Raw genomic sequence first — 19,382 nt, forward strand, 5'->3', positions numbered from 1 at the left:
AGCTAAGCAAGGAGTTACTAAGAAGATTTTGTTTTGGGCCTGTTTGTAAGTTTTTTATTTTCTTTTTCCATCATTTTTTTGGGTGGTAAGCCTGTAATCTTTTTAATAATCTAATGAAAATTACCGTTTCCTATAAAAAAATTATTATAAGCTTTTGCATATCCCATGGACTAGGAACTATTATATCATTACCCTCTTTTTAAATCTCGATTTACCAAAAAAAAATCTCAATAAATGACTTAGAACAGTTTGGATATGGATGCAAACCAACCGAACGTTGACTTAACTCAAAAGGTCAACAACATCAAAATTTTGATCAACTGCTCAGATTAAGAAACCAATTGAAATGATCTGGAATTCATCGGTCCCCATGCCTAGAATATTCTAAGTTTATTGCTATTACCTTTCACTTGTTAACAACAAGAAAGTTACAAAAGATATTTCGTGGCATCCTTTCTTTTCTTGCTTTTAAAGGGATCGGGTTAAAAAAAAGAAAAAAAGAAAAAGATCAGTCGCAACGATGGGAGGTCTTTGTTCAATGACACCTGATATGGGAGGTCTTAGTCCATTTAAACAAGAGAGGAAGTTTTAGTATTTAGAAGAAATATCAAGGGAGGTTTAAATCTTTTATCCTATAAAAATTAGGAGTGCAATTTTGGCAGGTTTAGGTTAAGAGTTTGTCAAATTTTGAATGGGCCCAACACAGTGCAAATTCTCGACCACGAGTACCTGACTTCGAACCACCACATGCTTCAGATAGTCATAATTGTATGAGTCTTAAGCCTATAAATTTTTACCCTTGGATATTTTCTCTTCTTAGAACATATCTATGAGGAAAAAAACTAAAAAGTACTTAGTTATTAAAATTTATGTATTTATGAACATTAACAAGAATTATACTAGTTTCCTAAGAATTAGGGAACACATTTTTAGCTCTATCATTTTTCAACATTTCCTAAAGTTCTTTTTTGTGTGTATATAATTTATAGTAATTTGAGACCTATATTTAGTGTTATTATATATTTTGGGATTTATTTGAGTTTTCCTAAGGTATCCATGTTTACCCATGCATATGCATCTACAATATCAACAGGATGATCATTATGATGCATTGATGCCTAGAGCACACCCATCCAATCTCTAGGTTCTTAAGTCTGACTGAAGGCATGGAAGATCAAAATTTATGGACTAGAATCAAGAATTTTAGGTTACCCACAAAGGGAATCTCTCAAATGGTGTTCCAGTCCAGAAGCACTTTTTATATGTATAAACGCGTCTAGTCATTCATATGCGCCTATGATTTTTCCATACAGAGGATAATACACAAACGATCCTTTCACGGAACTTCTGGTGATAAGAGTATTTTACGGGCTTTGCACTCTCAGAGCTTTGAATGAAAGATCACTTTTTACAAAATTTCAAGGCCCGAACTAGAACTTGCTAGCGACTCTAGCATTTTTACATATCATACAGTAAATCCACCTGGCTATTTCCACTATAAACGGCAAAAGGAAAAAATAAATAAAAATGAAATTGATAGCTGAACAATTAGGACAAAAAAATCTGTTGTTTGTGTATGGATGCTTTAGCCTTGTTTCCGGTTGTATTCTCCCATGATTTTCTGGAACTCTTTCTCGCTGGCTGCAATCAGACCTTTAACGGTGTCGAAGGTGGTTAGCCTAATACTGCAAAAAGATAAAGGTTCATGAGTCAACAAACCAGGAGGAAAGCAAGGGCCCTACTGCCTGACAAGGTTCAAAGTATCGATACGTATTGGCCCGTATCGGCCGATACGTATCGTTCCGGCACCCCTCCCGTACACCCCTACAGTGGGTGTATCAAGGGTCTGACTGATCCAGGGGATGGAGACCTAAACCGCCCCCCCTGAACCGGTTGCAAATATATATATATATATTATAAAAGAAGGGTATCAATTCGTCCGATACACCCATACCGGCATGTCAAGCGTATCGATATTTTGAATCTTGCTGCCTAGTAGTGAAAGTAGAAAATAGACTTATTATAATCCATTATCTAGGGGACCATAGAGAGTTAAAGACTCCTGAGATGGCATGAATATATGAAGCACGCTGAATAGTAACTAGTAAGATTGGAAAAATGACCAACTCTAACCTGGCACAGGCATGAATGTTTTACATATGCAAACTGACTTGGTGACTGCAATGAATTATGAGCCTAAAATTTTTTAATAAACAATAATTGGTTTTCTTAAAACCATATAATTATTTGTATTGCTTAACATCTTTCTGGTAAAAAAAGAATGGATTCAAATAGTGAACCCCGTATAGTTGAATTAAGGTTTAGGTGATGATGATAAATATCTTTCTGGGTCAATAAATGATGCAAAACTCTGATAAATCTCAACAAGAGCAGGGTATCTTTTTCTTAGCTGCAGCCTGGAGACCTTATCTTTTGGATCAGGTGATCAGGAGGTTTAGGAGCCATTACATAATGGCTGAAGTAGCCAAATTGAATTATTTATTGCTTTTTCTTTTAGAAAATTATTCATTAAGTACGAGCGCTTTAATGGTTGAATGGCATGTCAAACTGGTTGCTATACCCTAAATATTTTAGGGTAAAATACTTAAACATGCCCTTATTTTTCATAAATTGACTTATACATACCCTGAGTTTTTAAAAAAGACTTAAACTAGTTAAATATACCTTACGGACTGACCTCACTGGACTTGAACATACTCTCCATCAATGAAAAGGCATATATGAATAGAAGGATAAAAAATAAAGATGGTCAACGGACTGGTTCAGTTAACAAAAAAAGAACATGAATGTGATTCTAACTTGGCACAGCAAGCTTGAACCCAGCTTGTCTATCTTCGATAATGCAGAGATATTGATATAGCAAATAGGAGAAGCTCGGGTCTGGTTTAGACCCACACCAGTGAGTCCAAGAGTCAAGAATTTCTCCTCTAAATGCGTATGGTGCTCAATAAGCAGTTGGGTTTTGAATTTTTGATGGATGGCAATACAACATCCTGCTTAGACAGAGTGGGCTGTTGCGCTTAGACCCAAATCAGTTGGTAATCCATTGTCACTGACCTGGAATAGATTGATAGTGATAGGGTCCTGCCTTCACCTTCCCCACCCCCATCTCCAAGTTAAAAGTAACATGTCTTGTAATTCCTTTATCCCCTCAACAAACAAACATGTGTTTCGATTCATTAAGGTGAATATACAATAAAAACTTCACAAGGTAAAAGAACCAATCCATTGGCCAGGGTACGTTTTGAAAATTTGAAGGAAAATGAAGGATAAAAGAGTCACAAGGTATATTTAATCCTTTTCGAAAAACTCGGGATATATTTAAGTCGATTTATAAAAACTTAGAGTATGTTTTTTAAGTCTTTTACCCAATACTTTATTATATGACTATTTTATCCACTAAAGACAAAGCAATAAGTCATTCAGTTAAGCAACTTCAGCCATTACTAGATGCCTTATTAGAAAATATGTCAACTTGACCAAATGGGAATTGGTATACCAAGTTTTCAAAATAAGCAATAATAATATACAAAGAGAATAAGCTGAGTATAACAAAATAGAAACAGAGCAATGGAAACGAACCTGCTATTTGGGAGGTTTTTAAGGGCATTTGGCACAAATCCCCTGTATAATCCAATGAGACCATCACGTGCCACAATACCTGAATCAATACCATTAATTATGAGATAATGTCACTTGATGGCGGAATAAACCATTTCTACTACAGGTCAGAAGTACATAAACAATGAGAAAAGGCACCTTGTGGTACACAAGAATGGGGTTATCAACAATTAAACAATGCCAAGATCCCATCAACATAGTACAACCAGAAAACACTGTAGAAATTTCATTGCCAAATAACATGCATAATCAATAAAGATGTCATTAAGGTGATGTTTGGTACCGTGACTGTTTCTACTTGAAACACTGCCACATCAGCGCCCTAGCTTGAGTTTAATCATCAATTTTCTGTTTGGTTGGAACTGTTTTGAGTTAAAACAGACATAAAATGTTTCTAATAGAAACATAAACCAGGGGGTGTTGGGGGAAACATCAATTTAATATTTTCTCCATCAGCTGTCCGTTTGAAGAAAAAGTTCAATGACTTGCCTCTTAGTTGGTGTCCTACATGGCAGTTTTAGAAATATATTCCGGTGCATTGCACACTGGCAAAGATGGATAAACAACACCGAATAGGCGAATACCTATAAACCCTACCTCCAAAACAAAGATTCTTTTTTCGGCTTTGTGCTTCTAGAACCATTAGATCTGTATCTAGATGTTAATCTATGTGTAATAATGAGCCAATCATCAGAAAGCATTTATTTTAAAATTTGACCATTGGATGAGAACCAGTACGGTAGGGTGGTGTCACATTGAATATAAACATTTAGGTAGCAAGGCCAATACCAAACCCAATACTGGTCAAGACACTTGTGCAACACCTAGTCAGCATAAGTACCAATGAAACAAGTTTCATTGTCAAAACGCCTAGGAATTTTAGCATGAAATGCCATTGCCTCTCTAAACATTTGAGCCTGAAATGACGATGGTACCAAACACAACCTAAGAAATCAATGGCCCCATATGTTAACAGGAAATAAAAGAGAATAACATATCCTTAACTTCTAAATAATGATTGTTTGGGATTACAGGGAATGCATTGGAGAGAGAAATTCTATTCAGGCTGAGGTCGTGGCATTCCTATTTGGCCCTATGGTCACTGCTCCTGGGAATCCTTTTTTCCTTTAGTATAAGGTACTTATTAGGGGTCATCATTGCTACCCCAGCATGGAGGACCTGTCCTCTCCATCCTGGCCCTATATTTCAGGCCTAGTGTGTGGGCCCATGATCACTCCTAGTAGTCATGAGATTAGACTGTTATTGGGGCACCTGCCCATGTTTTGAGATGGATTCATAGAGATCTGAATGTAATTCTTGATGATCTTGCTTAGGTTGGAGATTAATAAATGTATAGCAAATCTTTATTGCTATAAGAGCTTGTATCTGCTGCGTGGTCATACAGCTTGTGATTGACTTGTATTTTTTGTTTAATATAGGAGCATATACATCACCGTTTTTTTATATATTTTGTGTTTGTGTGCAAAAAAAAAAAAAAAAAATCAATGAATTACTTTGAAGAACTAGTACCAGTCTTACCTGGAAAGGCATCCAGAACTGTCTTGTATGGGGTTCCTTTCATTTGCATTTGCCTCCTTACAGTGTCTAAAGGGTAGCACATTAGTGTGGCAAGAGTTGCTGACACAAGAGCTGTTGCAAGTGATGCTTCTGTCCTCTTCTGATACTTCTCTGGCAGAGCTTTCTTCACCCTACAGTTAAGAAAGAAGGCAATTTTGTAATCAGTTTCATTACACCCCCCTTGGAAAACATAAATGTACACGGAAAGAAAGCATATAACCAGAAGAGTAAGCTTACAAATCAAAAATGCAAAAATTCACAGCAATGTAAGGAGCTATTCCAATAAGAGAAGGTCCAAGACCATTATAAAATGAACCAATTCCTTCTTCTCTTAGCATGTTAAGCGCAACCTGAAACAACCCACCAGAGTTTGTTATGCCACTGAAGAAGAATTCTATATTTTACACATCTAACACAATGATTTTTACCTCAGACATGGTTTTGTACCCGGGTTCAACTGCTAACCTTAACCTCAGAACATCTAAAGGATATGTCACCTACAAAGGTTATGAAATCAGAACTTTGAACACACAACAGAAGAGAGGGAGAACCAATAAATGCACAAAATTATGAACAAAGTACAAAAATTGCAATATTTTACAGCTAATAAATGGAAGGAATGTAAAGCATATGTCCAGGGGATTGAACCCTAGTGGTCAACTGGTTTCACCAAGGAATTTTCATTCATGATGAGTAAAATATTGATGCCACACATATGACAATTCCAGAGGTACAAAAACAACAAAGGAAAATCAACTAGAATTAGTAAAGCAAGTTCAAGGTGCTTACAAGGGTGGAAGTCATGCCAGCACAAGCCCCTGCTGCAAGTCTTCCAAGAACAGAAAGCTCTCCATTCTCTCCTTTAAAAATTTTCTATACCCCAAAACAGAAAATAGATCACAATTCTTGAACAAAACTGACTATGATTTTTTTTTGGTCAAAAAAAGGACTATGAATCCATGATATAACATACAAAGTTTCAGTAAAGAATGTTCAGAAGGTTACCTTATAAGTTTCGTATGCAAAAAGCTGGACAGCACTGTAAGGTATTATGCGGATCACCTGGTATTAACCAATAGAAATGCTCAAAATAAAAAATGGAAACATAATCCTGCCTTTAAGCTATAGGATGATGCAAATTACCTGAGGAAGGTTACCTTTCCAGTACCCTTTAATTCCCTCCTCCTTTCCAATCAGTGCAAGGGCCTGGAGTTAACATTCAATATGACACCATGGTTCAACATGAAGTTAACAGATAGGATGAAGTCATGAAACATTCAAATAATCCCCAACAGACCATCACAACTAGTATAAGGAAGTTTAATGAATTCATTAATTCTTGTGAGTTATGAAAGCTTCCTTTACTACAAGCTATCTTCACTTGGTCCAACTTCCAAGAGAACCCGACTTGCTCTAAGCTTGACATATTTCTATTCAATGAGGGTTGGGAAAAGCCATTGGAGAGGTTTGGTGGCTAAGGCTTTACCTAGGGTTACCTCTGACCACTGCCCTATAGAAGTCAGACAAGAACCTTTTGGAACCGGACCTAAGCTTTTCAGGTTTGAGAATATGTGATTTAACACATCTGGATTTTGTGAAAAAGATTGAGGAATGATGGAGTGAAGAGTTGAGGGGGGTGAAATCGAAAGGGGCTAGATTCCATAAGAAATTAAAGAGGTTGAGAGCTAAAATAAAAGAATGGAACAGGGACCATTTTGGTAGGGTGGAGGAAGCAAAAGATACTCTATTGAATCAGATTGAGAATCTTGATGCCAAAGAATCCTACAGGACAATGAGTTTGCAAGCTAGAGAACTGAGATGGAAGCTGAAAAAGGATCTAGAGGAAGTTCTTCTGAGGGAAGAGATATTGTAGAGGCAAAAATCTAGGCACAAATGGATCAAGGAAGGGGATGGGAATACTAAGTTCTTCCATGCCATGGCTAATGGGAGAAGAAGGAGAAATCCAATAGTAAAACTAGAGGTGGATGTTGATCTAACTTCTCAGGAGGAGATTTCTAGTGGTTGTGTCTCACTTCAAATCAATCTTCCAACGACCTTTAGAGAATAGAGTAAGAGTGGAAGAGGAGGCCTGGCCAATTTTGAATGAGATAGACAAGGGATGGTTAGAAAGAAGGATTGAGGAATAGAAAATTAGACAAGTCGTCTTCTTAATGGATAGAGCTAGGGCAGCGGGACCAAATGGGTTTACAATGGCATTTTATCAGGATTGCTGGGATATAATAAAAAGAAGGCTTAGTTGGAGTTATCAGAGTGTTTGAGGATAAACATGTTGTGAGCCCTGGAATCAATGCCACTTTCCTAGCTCTAGTTCCTAAAAAGACCGATGCCAAACATCCCAAAGATTTTAGGCCAATTAGTCTGGTGACGAGCATGTATAAGATCTTGACGAAAGTGCTTTCTAGGAGAATCAAAGTAGTCTTCTCTCATTAGCCAAGCACAAGGAGCCTTTGTACAGGACAGCCAAATTATAGATCAGATCCTCATTGGTAATGATAGTGTGGAGGAGATGAGGAGATCTGGTAGGCAAGGCTTTGTATGCAAACTAGGCTTGGAAAAGGCCTATGACGTAGTGCATTGGAGTTTTTTTATTGGAGGTGTAAGGCATAGTTTTGGGAACAAATGGTGTAATTGGATAAATGATTGCCTAAAGTCCTATTACTACTTAGTCTTAGTCAATGGGGCGGCAAAGGACTTCTTTCCAGCCATCAAAGGCCTAAGACAAGGTGACCCACTCTCTCCATTCCTCTTTACTCTTGTTGCTGATGTGTTAAGTAGATTGATTTCTAAAGCAAATGAAGAGGACCTAATAAGAAGCTGGAGATTAGGGAGGAGAGACATTCCAGTTATCCACCTTCAGTTTGTTAATGGTATTGTTATCTTCTGTGAAGGGAATGAGTTAAGTAAGGTGCACAACATTAAAAGTTTAATAAGAGACTTCGAGCAATCTTCCAATTTGAGGATAAACTTGGATAAAAGCTGTGTGGCTGGAATAAATTTGGAGGTCTGGGAGGTAGGATCCATTGCAGGGTGCTTAGGTTGTGCCATCTCTCCTTGGCCTTTGAATTACTTAGGTCTTCCCTTAGGAGCTAACCCTAAAGAAAGCAGTTTCTGGTCCCCTATTGTGGAGAAATTTGGTAAATATTTGGCAGACTAGAAAAAGAACTACATCTCCATAGGGGGAAGGGTGACTTTGATTAGGGCCACACTTGCTAACCTTCCTACTTCCTGTCTGTCTTTAAGGTCCCCCAAAGGGAGGCTAAGAAACTAGAGAAGATCATGAAGGATTTCCTATGGGAATTAGGGGAGGTGAAGAAGGATCACATAATTAGATGAGAGATAGTGACCAAATCTAAGGAAGAAAGGGGCCTGGGGATAGGAAACTTAGTGCAAAAGAATGAAGCCCTCCTAGGTGGTGTCATGTATTCATGGATACTCAAGAAATGGTTGGGATGCCGAGATATCTTGTCCAGCTACCCTCACAACACCTTGGAAAGCCACACATGGTATTCTACCTTGCTTCCTTAGGTTTGTCAGGTATGATGCTTGTTCTAGTAATTCTATTCAGTTCTGGGAGGACATTTGGGTGGGCAACCAACCCCTCAAGGATTGGTTCCCTTCCTTATACTCCCTTTCCCTTTACAAAAATGAGCCAATTTCAAAGTGTCTCTTGGAACCGTTGCTTCCCTTATCCTTAAACTAGGACTTTGGGTTTTGAAGGGGTCTAAGGGACGGTGAGTTTACTTGTGTTACTGAGTTGCTTCATTTACTTGAACCAGTTTGTTTGGACCCCTGAGAAGTTTAGGCAAGACCTATTCCCCCCAAAATTGTTGTTTTCTGCTAGGAAGTTTACTATGGGAAAATCAGTACTTTGGAAAACTTGCAGAAAAATAGACATCTTCTTTGTCTTTCCCTGAATTGGTGTTCCCTCTGTAAGGCCCAAAGTGAGGACTGCTTCCATTTACTGATATCTTATTCTCTTGCTGCAGAGCTATGGAATTGGAACTTTAGTTTATTTGGTGGCATACAAGGAGAGGTAAAATCATGTGGAAATGTCTTAGGGCAGCTACCTTATGGACTGTTTGGGAGGAAAGGAATGCTAGAATATTCCTAGAAAAGGAAAGAAGCTTGGCTGAGTTGAAGGACTGTGTTTTGACAAAAGCAATCCATTGGTTGAAAACATTGGATGTGTTTGCTGATTTTTCTTTTGAAGACCTATGGAGGAATTGGCCAGCAGTAGCTAATACCTCTACTAAGAAGAATAAAAGAGTTATAGAATGGAACCTCCCCCGGAAGGTGTCATCAAACTAAACTTTGATGGGAGCAACCAAGGTAACCCCAGGCCTTCAGGTGTAGGGGGTGTGCTGAGGGATAAGGAAAGCAACATTGTGTCCTTGTTCTCAGGGCCAGTGGGAGTGGGAGATTCTACAAGAGCAGAACTACTAGCGGCTGTACAAGGTATCTAGATCGCCAACCAGCTTGGGTTGGAACATTTGCTAATTGAAGGGGATTCTCAGGTGGTAATAGGCTGGCTCTCAAACCCGGATGCTGTCCTTTGGGGATACAAAGACCTCCTCAAAAAAGTGAAGTGGCTAACTAGTAATATGAGAGTGGATGTTAAATGGGTGCACAGGTCAGAAAATACTATGGCTGATTCTCTGGCCAAACTTGGGGTTACTAGGGAAGATTTTTTTTTTTTTTTTGTGCTACCTTGCAACTTGTTTTAGTGTGTTGGGAAGCTGTTCTTAACTAGTATGGAGAGGTCCATCTTGTGCCTCCCCTTGGGGATCTTGTACTTTCTTATTTTTTGTGATTAATAAAATTTATCATTTATAAAAAAAAAAGTCAAGAAACATGCATTAATAAAGATAGAAGACATCATAGTGAGAACTTAACTGTCACATGTCCACAGAAGTATGTCAAATAACAGAAACTCTAGATCATTCAAAAGATAGGCTTAATATTCTCTCACCCCCCACATCCTTCAATAAAAAAAAAGCCACTTAAACTCAAAAAAGGGGACAAGAAGAAAAAGAGAGACCAAAACAGATATCTTCAGCATGCAGTATCTGAAGTATGGGTAATAGCTAAAGTCGCATGTAGTAACATAACTGTATTTAAAAGTATAAAGGTCCTCTGCTATTAATGTTTGTTGAAACTTGGATTTGTAATTATTCCCTGAGAATGTTTGGGGAATATGCATACCATTCAATATCCAGTATATAGCTGCTCAAATGCTCAATATATTTGTAATTATTCCCTGAGACTGTTTGGCATATCATGGATCCTTCTGAACAACATTTTGGACCTTCCTACTAGTTGGGTGTGGGATCATGGACAAATGGTTCTCTAGACTAACACATTTTTCTGTGCTTTTATGGGATATTTGGGTGGAAAAGAAAATAATTGTTTGAAAGACAATTATGGCCCCATTCAAGATATTCCCTGAAAAGTTTTATATCAATAGCCCTCCACAATGTCTACATCGGTTCTGTCCAGATAAATTAATGGCAGTGATAATTCTCTCAAGGTAGAGTTGGGTGTTTAGTTCCTATATTATCCCTTTAGATGCACCAAGTGATTGAGACTGCTCAGCTTGTGAAGATGAAGTTTGATGGGGTCTTTCTTGGAAATGTGGGTCATTTTTTATTGGTCAATCTAGAGACTAGGGGAATTGAGTTTGCTTTCTCAGGCCTTCTTGGTGAAGTTGATTCTAATCAACTCAAGATTCTTGATCTTCACAAAGGCCTCAATCCTCCAAAGATCTTACCAATAAGCATAGTTTCACTAAAAGGAACTCTAAGAATGAACAAGTATCTAAGGTGAAGAAAGATGATTTTTGTGATAATTGGTGAGAAATTAAGCAGAAGAGCAAGAAATAAATGATAAAAATTAAAAATAATAGAAAAATAAAATGAGAGAGAGAGAGAGAGAGAGAGAGACTTGGTTACAACCAGAATTCACCAAACTAAACTATTATCATCAATCAACTCTTAAATTTTCAATTATAATGACTATTTATAGACTAGCAACAAGAATGGGATCTCCCTTTAAAGACTCCAGATCTAACTTGAAAGTGACCAGAAATGACTACCAATTGCATTAGGACCAAAGCAAACTCATGTATAACTCATACATAAACTCTAACACGGACTTGAACTCTTAAAATAAGTCCAAATATCTTTACGAAAACTAAACAAACCATAAAAAACTTAAAAAAGAAAAAAAAAAACTAAAAAATAGAAAGACTAAAGCCCATCAGAAAATAACACCTTCAATACTAAAATGCCTATAACCTCCCAAAACACATTTGATACACAAGATCTTTGTCTCCTTCAAAAGTAATTGAAATGTCTATCTAATAACATAAAGACCAAGTCAAATGGATACATTTTGACCCCTTAGACTTAAGACTGCAATAAAAGTAGCACTATTGCAACCTCAACTTTTTCAAAAATATAATATCTTTTTATATACAACTCTTTAAACTAATTTGACCCTTTAAGATGATTGATCCTGTTCCTACAACACCAACAAATTACAAAATAACTCCTAAAAAACTTAATATGGCAAAAGTTTGAATCACTCAAGAATTATGAAATTGCCCCTGATGCAATAATCTGAAGTAAAAAACCTTAATTTCTTCTTCTATCTTCTCTTTCACTTTTTTCCATGTTTGCATCAGCCTCACAAGTGCTTCTTGGAACATGGATACTCCCAATTCCTTCCATCCACCACATCATAAAGAACTGTAGCTGATGGGTGCATGTTTGCTCCATATATCTAAGCATTTAAGTAAATGGCTGCTCATCCTCTTCACAGAATGTACACAGTGAAAACTCCGTTTTAAAAAAAGCTATATGAAAAGTAAAGAATGGCCAAAGAGATTGCTTGCTATACAAATCTGAGCGAAATGTTGATAGCTTACTAGAAATTTGCACAATGAATAGATTCTAAGATATGTGATATCATTAAGGATTAAAAAACCAATGGTAATGGGAAGCTGTAAGTTCACCTCAATGAAACCTACTCCCTTCTTCAAACTCTCTTGCCCAGCCCGTAAACCATGAGTCTGCAAAAAAAAAAAATGATACATGTAAAGCAATTAGCTGCATTTCCAAAACCAAACCAACAAATACCTTTTTGATAATAAAAATATTGCTTCAAAAACTATAGAAAGAATGCTGAGTTCCACTATTTCTGTTTTAGGACATCCCTCCCTATCTTGCAGAAAAGAGTATATTACGAAGACAACTCTCCTTGAGGGAAAAATATATCAAGAAAGTAATTACAAAATGCACCAATTATTTTGAAACTTAATAAACCAAAACAGAATAAAAATGAGCCAATGAAAACTACCCCAAAAATCCATAATTTCCAGCAAACCCACTGACAAGAAAAAACAAAATGTGAAGCAGTAAATCATGGTTTCATACTTTCCGAACGAAGAAAATTCAAATTCGACTGAGAGCGCTACAGTTAAGCAAGCTATTGGAAGGAACCACACTAATTAAAAAGAAACACTAATTCAAAATCAGAAGCGAACCTATTTTTTATTTGCACGCAAGAAAAGAAAAGGAGAAGAGATGGGTTCTGAGGTACAGCTCGGGTAAACGCTAAATTGTATGACAGAGGACGAGAGAGAATTCCAACATATTTTAACTGAACAAAAGCGATTTGAAGTTTAGATTACCCCAAGAAACAAAACAATTCAAACAACCCAACTTGCAAAATCCAGCATTATTTTCAAAATCAGAAGGAAACCCATTTCCAGAAGCTTGCAAAAGGAAGCTAAGGAAAATGTTGAATTGGACAGCAAAAGGATAAGGAATTATGGAAGCATTGGATTGAAGACCTGCATGAGCAGCTTAGCTCGGTCAAGAGGGGCCGTGACGGTCTTGGCCGCAGCACCGGCTATTGCTCCCGCGACGAAGAGTGCTGCGTCTTTCGGCACGAAAGCCAGCAACGCCAATGGGTGCTTCAAGAGTTGCTCAGCCGTCGGAGAAAACACTTTTTTCTCGCTCTTCTCCACCAATGAAACACAAGCAAAAGCACCGCCACCTCCCCACCTCTTCCTCCATTGTGCATGCTCTGTTTCTTCACTGAAACACCTCCTAGACCTTTCAAGACCAGGAATCTTTCGCCAGACCAACTTGCCCTCCTCCCTCATCTTCTCAACAGAGCTTCAAAACACGAAATGTTGGTTCTCGTCTGTGTTCCAACTAGAAAGGAAGGAGAAGATAAGGCAACGAGGTTGTTGCAGAGAGAGGGAAACAGGAGAGAGAATTATTTTTTGTTTTGTTTCTATTGAGTATTGGCAACCCTCTTTTTGCTTTTTAACTAATTAATTAATTATCATGTTTTTTATGTGTTTTGATCTCGCGAAGCTTTAATGGAGGATTAATGGAGCTTCGTGGCTTTTTTTATTGTTGGTAATAAGAGCTTCGTTACTTTGACCAGAAAAGAAATCAAAGAAATCAAAAAAAGGAGCTTAGTTGGTTAGCCTAGCCTGAGCCTCAGATCTTCTAAAGCCACGCGAGGCCTTACACATTGGGCCTTGTACTTGGGTCCTCATGGGCTTCTGGGCTTGGCCTTACTATTCCTCTATGCTAATACACCAACATGGGTTGTGGTGAAGCCCCAACACTTCTGCCGTTCTTCATCAATTCACCACTTAGCTCCTGATCATCAACCAAAAAGAATTTGCATCTGCGCCCCACAAACGCCCCATAGCATATCCCAACCGTGGATTGGAAACATCTCCCACCGGCAACCTCGGGAGATGTTCCCATTGCATGCTGAGATGTGTATGTGGGGCGTTTCTGGGGCGCAGATGTGATCTCCAACAAAAATGATGAGAGCATTGAACTTGTTGGTAGTTCAAATGTCAAATTTGACTTTCAGGTAGAAACAGCAATTCTGTAGCTTGTTGGTAGCATGAGGCTTGGATCCTCTAAAGCCACGTGGCTATGCAAGGAATTACACGTTGGGGTAGGGGTGTGCTACCAACGAAATGCTCCCTTGTCATTCATGTCAAGATGTTCCCGATCTATGGTTTTAATGGCTGGTTGGAACATTGTTGGGACCATCTGTTGGTAGCTGATCCAAACTTTACACATTGGGCTTGATGGGCTTGGGCTTACTTGGCTATGTCAGTGCAAGAACATGGGCTGTGGTGAAGTCCTAGCACTTGTGCTGTTCTACGTGACTACGTCAATCGACCACTTAGCTCCTTGATCATCAAGCTTGTGTTTGGGGTGCTGTTTCTGTGTGAAATATTTTGGATTGATTAATGCAAATCGATGAAAAAACACGTTGTCACATCACATATGAGAGTCACGACTTTTATGTAGAAACAGCAATTTTTAGTTTCATTGGTAACTTGGTAGCTTGACTCCCATGTCTCTGACTTAGAAAATTGGTGGGAGTGACAATATTAACCCTAACCCATTTGACCCACCCATTTAAGATGAGGGTTATTATGGGTTGAGTCATCCAATTGGATCAGGAGAAGAGGGTTAGGGTAGGTTGGGTTGAGGGTACCTATTGGGATGTAAAGGGTTAGGATCAATTGGGTTGAGGGAAGGGTCAAAATTGTAAGGGACAAGGGTCAACCTTGGTGGAGTATCGACTGTGTTGCCAAATCGCCAGGTTGAGGGGAGAAAGTTAGGTCGCCATTCTCATCAAAACCGCCCATGATTTTCTCCCTTCTCCCTTCTTTCTTTCTCTCTCCCTCTCTTTGTTTCTTCTTCTTCAAAAGGTTGGGCTCGCATAGCAGATCTCTCTCTGCTTTTCCGCCATGAGAGAGTTTGAGTTCGCAAAACAGATCTCTTTCTGCTCTTTCCACCATGGCAGAGGTTGCATTCAATCTCAGATTCGCACTAGATCTCTTTCTGTTCAAACCCAGATATGTGTTCATTGTCTTCCTCTATTGAACATAGGGTGAAGTTGAAAACATAGATCCACTACCGGAGAAGATCACTTTAGATTTGGTTCAAACCCAGATTTGTGTTCATTGTATTCCTCGGTGAAGACAGATCTGGGTTCACATGTAAAGAAGATGGAATCAGATTTTTTTTTAATTTTCTCATATTTTCCTACGTTTTTTGAAAATTTCTATCAATTTTTGTAATTTTCATACATTTTTTATATTTGGTTTCTTGTACTTTTGTTATTTATTTGCATTTTTTGCTTTATTATAATTTTTTTGTTTTTTTTTGCAATTTTTCCATTTTTTTATGTTTCTTGTAACTTTTTTATTTTCTTTGCATTTTATCATTTTTCTAAATGTTTCATAATTTCTGTTGCTTTTTTTTGCATCGTATACGTTTTCCTGAATTTTTTTGTTATTTATTTGTATTTATTTGTTTTTTTCTATATTTTTTATAATTTCTTCAGTTTTTATGTAATTTCTATTTTTCATGTTTTATATTTTTCTAAATTTTTGCAATTTGTATCTTTTTGCAATTTTCTGTTTTTATGTGAAATGATACTTTCATTTAAATTTTATATTTTTTCTATAATTTTCTATGTTTTATATTCATTTTCAGTGTTTTTGTGGATTTTATTTTTATTTAAAAAATATTTTTTGAACTTTTTATCATTTTTATTTTCTCTTAATTGATATTAAATAGAAAAAAAATAAAAAATAAAAAGTCACAATTTGGGTTTGGGTGGGTCATATAGGTGGTCAAATCATGGGTTGGAGGGTCAAATATGAATGGATTGATAACCCAATTCACCCATTTGCCACTTCTAGAGCCATGGAATAGAGCTGAAGTCTTGTGTACGAAGTAGTTTAGTGCCCAGTTGGGAAGGCTTTTAATGTTGCACATTTTTTTGACTTTTGTGAGGTGAGAAGCATCCAGAATGCCTATAAACAGTGGTTGGAGAGCCCAAATTGATTATTTTTCAGCTGGTTACATGATATTTCATTGAAGCTTTTTTGGGAGAGCTGAAGCACAACGGTATCCAACCATTTAAAGCTGTTTGAAATTTTGAATAACTTATCGAAGCACTTCAAAGCAATGAACCAGCTTAGCTGAACCTTCAGCTCAGCCCTCCTCAAATGGGCAGCAGCTCAGCTAAAGCAATTCAACCAAAAGCCAATATATATATTCAATAAAAAATTAATATGGTAGTGTTTGGTGGAGCACTACCCAAATTTTAAAAGAAAAGGGTAGTTGGTTTTGTGGGTCTCCTTTTTGCGTACATCTTGATTCCCACGACCCATTAAATACTAAATGCTTATACGAATGGTTGTGGGCCTAATAAAAAGAGGGTTGAAATAATTTGGATTTGGTGCTCACAAATTTGTATTTACACTGTTTTCACAGCCCTTTTCAACCGTACATTGGGAATATAGGAATATCTCGCCATAAATAAAAAAAAATATTAAGTATGGAGTTATTCCTAATACACAGTTAAAAAGGACTGTGTGGTTGACTGGTTGACTGGCTACACAATTGAAAGAGTCAATCGGTTTATTGGTTGAGTTAACCGGTTTGGTTTGTCAATTTGTTGGTTTTTTATTTTTACAATATATAATATAAATATATAATAAAATTTTATAAATATATACATAAAATATGATATTTTAAATAATAAATAATATATCATATATTATAAATATATATTTATATATAATACATATTTATTAATTTATAATATAAAAAATATATATGATGTAATTGTTTTTTGTCACGTATCATTTTTTTTGTGATGTCTCAATTTATTTGGCTAAGTGCCTCGTCATTTGACCTGTTCTTAGGAGAGGATGGTGGAGCTACTTGGTGACGAACTCCCTGGTGGTGAGCTACCTAGTGACGAGCTCCCTGGTGGTGAGCTACCTGGTGACGAGCTCCTTGGTGGTGAGTTGCCTGGTGACGAGCTCCCTAATGGCTAACTACCTGGGGGAGAGCTATGCCGAGCTTCCTAATGGCGAACTGCCCGGGGGAGAGCTATGCTGAGCTCCCTGGTGGTGAGCTACCTTGGTGGACTCGTCATTTGACCTGCTCCTAGGCGGCCTGTAACTCAGAGGATGGTGGAGCTCCCTGTTGTAGTGCAACCCAACTGCCCTCTGCATGAGGTGATCTCCTCTCCTTTGTAGGCGGCGGGAGCTAAGGGACCTGCGAGAACTCCATATTTTCCTCTTCTTTGTAGGCGGCGGGAGCTAAGGAACCTGTGAGAACTGAACCAAGGGGCCCGGGGGTATTTACCCGGTAGGGACTCTCCGATGCCTAAGTTAGCACTCTGATTGTCGAGAGCTTGAAGATGATATTAGAGGAATGAAAGAGCTAGAGAGCAGGGATTACTTCCATTTTTTCCTTCTCCCCCCTTGCCTTTGGGGGTTGGAGTCCTTATATAGCGGTGTCCTGTCAAATCATGCGTGACCGCCTCTGTCGCAGTCGTCGTTGTCAGAGCTGAGGTGGCGGGTGCAGGCGACTGTTACAGAGTACGGCTCTGCCAGGCAAGGCGTTGCCTGGCGAGAGACGTAGGCGCAAGTCTCCAGATCTGTCAGGTACAGTTGTCAGGCAGGAGATCTTCCTGTAATACGCCAAACTGCTCTTTTGTACCGAGCTACCCTACAAGTGGCGAGCTGCCCGGGGGAGCTATGTTGAGCACCTTGGGCTATGCCGAGCTTCTTGTGGCGAGCTCTGCTGAGTTTCCTGGCTCCTTGGTGGCGAGCTCCTTGGAGAGCTGCCTAGCTCCTTGGTGAGCTACCGAGCTTGTGGGGTATGCATGCCGAGTTTATCGGTGGGCGTCTTGTAGGTTGCCAGGTCGGTCAGGTCGGGTCGTGTGCCAGGCTTATCCAAGTCGGCTAGGTCGGCCAGGTCGTATCATGTGTCGGGCTGATCTAGGTTAGCTAGGTCGGCCAGGTCGGATCATGTGCCAGGCTGATCCAGGTCGGCCATGTTGTGCAGGCTGCGCACAGGCCGCGCTAGGCCGTGCAGGTCACGCCAAGCAATGCATAGGCCGTGCGCCAGGCAGTGCGTAGGCCTCGCCAGGCTAAGCCAGGCCGGTGCCCGGGTGGGACACCAACTTGGTAAGTTGTTGCCTGGGTGTCGCCTAGTTGTCACGAGGTGCCACGTGTCACAATTTCACTAGAGGGTCAAATCTGCCCTCATCAATATATAATATATATAAATAAATAAATAAATAAATAAATAAATATATATATATATATATATATATATATATATATATATATATATATATATATATATATCGGTCGATTCAATTTACCATCGGTTTTCTATATTGATTAACTAAAATCGATCGGTACCTTTAATTTTTTAAAAACATCAAACTAAAATGGAACTGACCAATTCAATTAACCAATTTTTCGTTTCAGTCGATTTGGTTTTTCGTTTTTTTTTTTTTTTTACACCCTTCGTGGAGTCATGGGCGTTATACCACTACTACTACTTTTGGGTTTTTTGTGTTAAAAGCTCTTACATGTCGGGGACCTAGACTCTTCCAACTGTAGAATCACTGCACCTGGTTTAACATGGAATGATGCTTACAATAGTGACTGTCCCCGACTCCTGAGGTATGTCTTCCAGGAGAACCCTTAGATGGTTAGGTTAGTACATTGGTAGGCAAGAGATCACCGGACCGAGCACAAGAGGCTTCGTCGACAACGAAAGCAAAGGAGCAAGATGGAAGCAACAAGAGGGTATACTGTGTATATCTTTCTCCGAAGAAATCTTACCACGCCATGCTCATCAAGGAGTTCTACTCCTATTAGGAGATGATTATTGGTTGGGCCCGACCATATCGGTGACTTTATCAAAATATGGGTGCACTAGAATTGTTCGGATGAACTAGTTGATCGAGTCAATTGGCTAGGACGAAACGGGTCATTGATGATCTTTCTGAGCATTCTATCTAAAGACACATGGTTGCTTAAGATTGGAATACATGGATGGGCCACACCACTATCTATGAAGCTCTTCCATTTAAGCTCAATCTCTCCAATTGGGGCATTTCTTGCTCCCTTTATGGTGACGCTGATGAGAGCATTGAGCATTTGTTTGTACACTCATGTTGCACTAGGAATGACAACAAGACAAATTCGAAGCAAGGATTATATTCTCCGTCCCTAACCCTGATTTTAAAATAAATCCCTATCCCCAAACTTA

At 38.5% G+C, this 19,382-nt stretch overlaps 1 protein-coding gene across 1 annotated transcript; it reads right to left on the reverse strand.

Annotated features, from left to right (window-relative positions):
* Window positions 1-1,362: 1,362 nt before the first annotated feature.
* LOC148868968 (thylakoid ADP,ATP carrier protein, chloroplastic-like) lies at window positions 1,363-13,684 on the reverse strand. The gene is made up of 10 exons (XM_088973502.1): window positions 13,094-13,684; window positions 12,254-12,310; window positions 6,364-6,426; window positions 6,226-6,282; window positions 6,010-6,093; window positions 5,649-5,717; window positions 5,458-5,570; window positions 5,182-5,351; window positions 3,604-3,682; window positions 1,363-1,685 (listed from the first exon to the last, which is right to left on the reverse strand). Exons 1-10 carry the CDS (start codon window positions 13,406-13,408, stop codon window positions 1,586-1,588), a joined length of 1,107 nt encoding a protein of 368 aa, XP_088829628.1. The 5' UTR covers window positions 13,409-13,684; the 3' UTR covers window positions 1,363-1,585.
* Window positions 13,685-19,382: the final 5,698 nt, after the last annotated feature.

This window comes from Nelumbo lutea, chromosome 2, assembly GCF_056320005.1.
Source record: "Nelumbo lutea isolate HS-2025 chromosome 2, American lotus-T2T, whole genome shotgun sequence".
NCBI lineage: Eukaryota > Viridiplantae > Streptophyta > Magnoliopsida > Proteales > Nelumbonaceae > Nelumbo > Nelumbo lutea.

What these genes read in the sequence shown, in the direction of transcription:
- LOC148868968 (XM_088973502.1), bottom strand. Translation starts at nt 13,408, where the DNA reads ATGAGGGAGGAGGGCAAGTTGGTCTGGCGAAAGATTCCTGGTCTTGAA. An exon ending in AATTTTTGCATTTTTGATTT is followed by an intron (nt 5,352 to 5,457) that starts GTAAGCTTACTC and finishes TCTTAACTGTAG; the next exon opens with GGTGAAGAAAGCTCTGCCAG. An exon ending in AAAAACCTCCCAAATAGCAG is followed by an intron (nt 1,686 to 3,603) that starts GTTCGTTTCCAT and finishes ATCTTTTTGCAG; the next exon opens with TATTAGGCTAACCACCTTCG.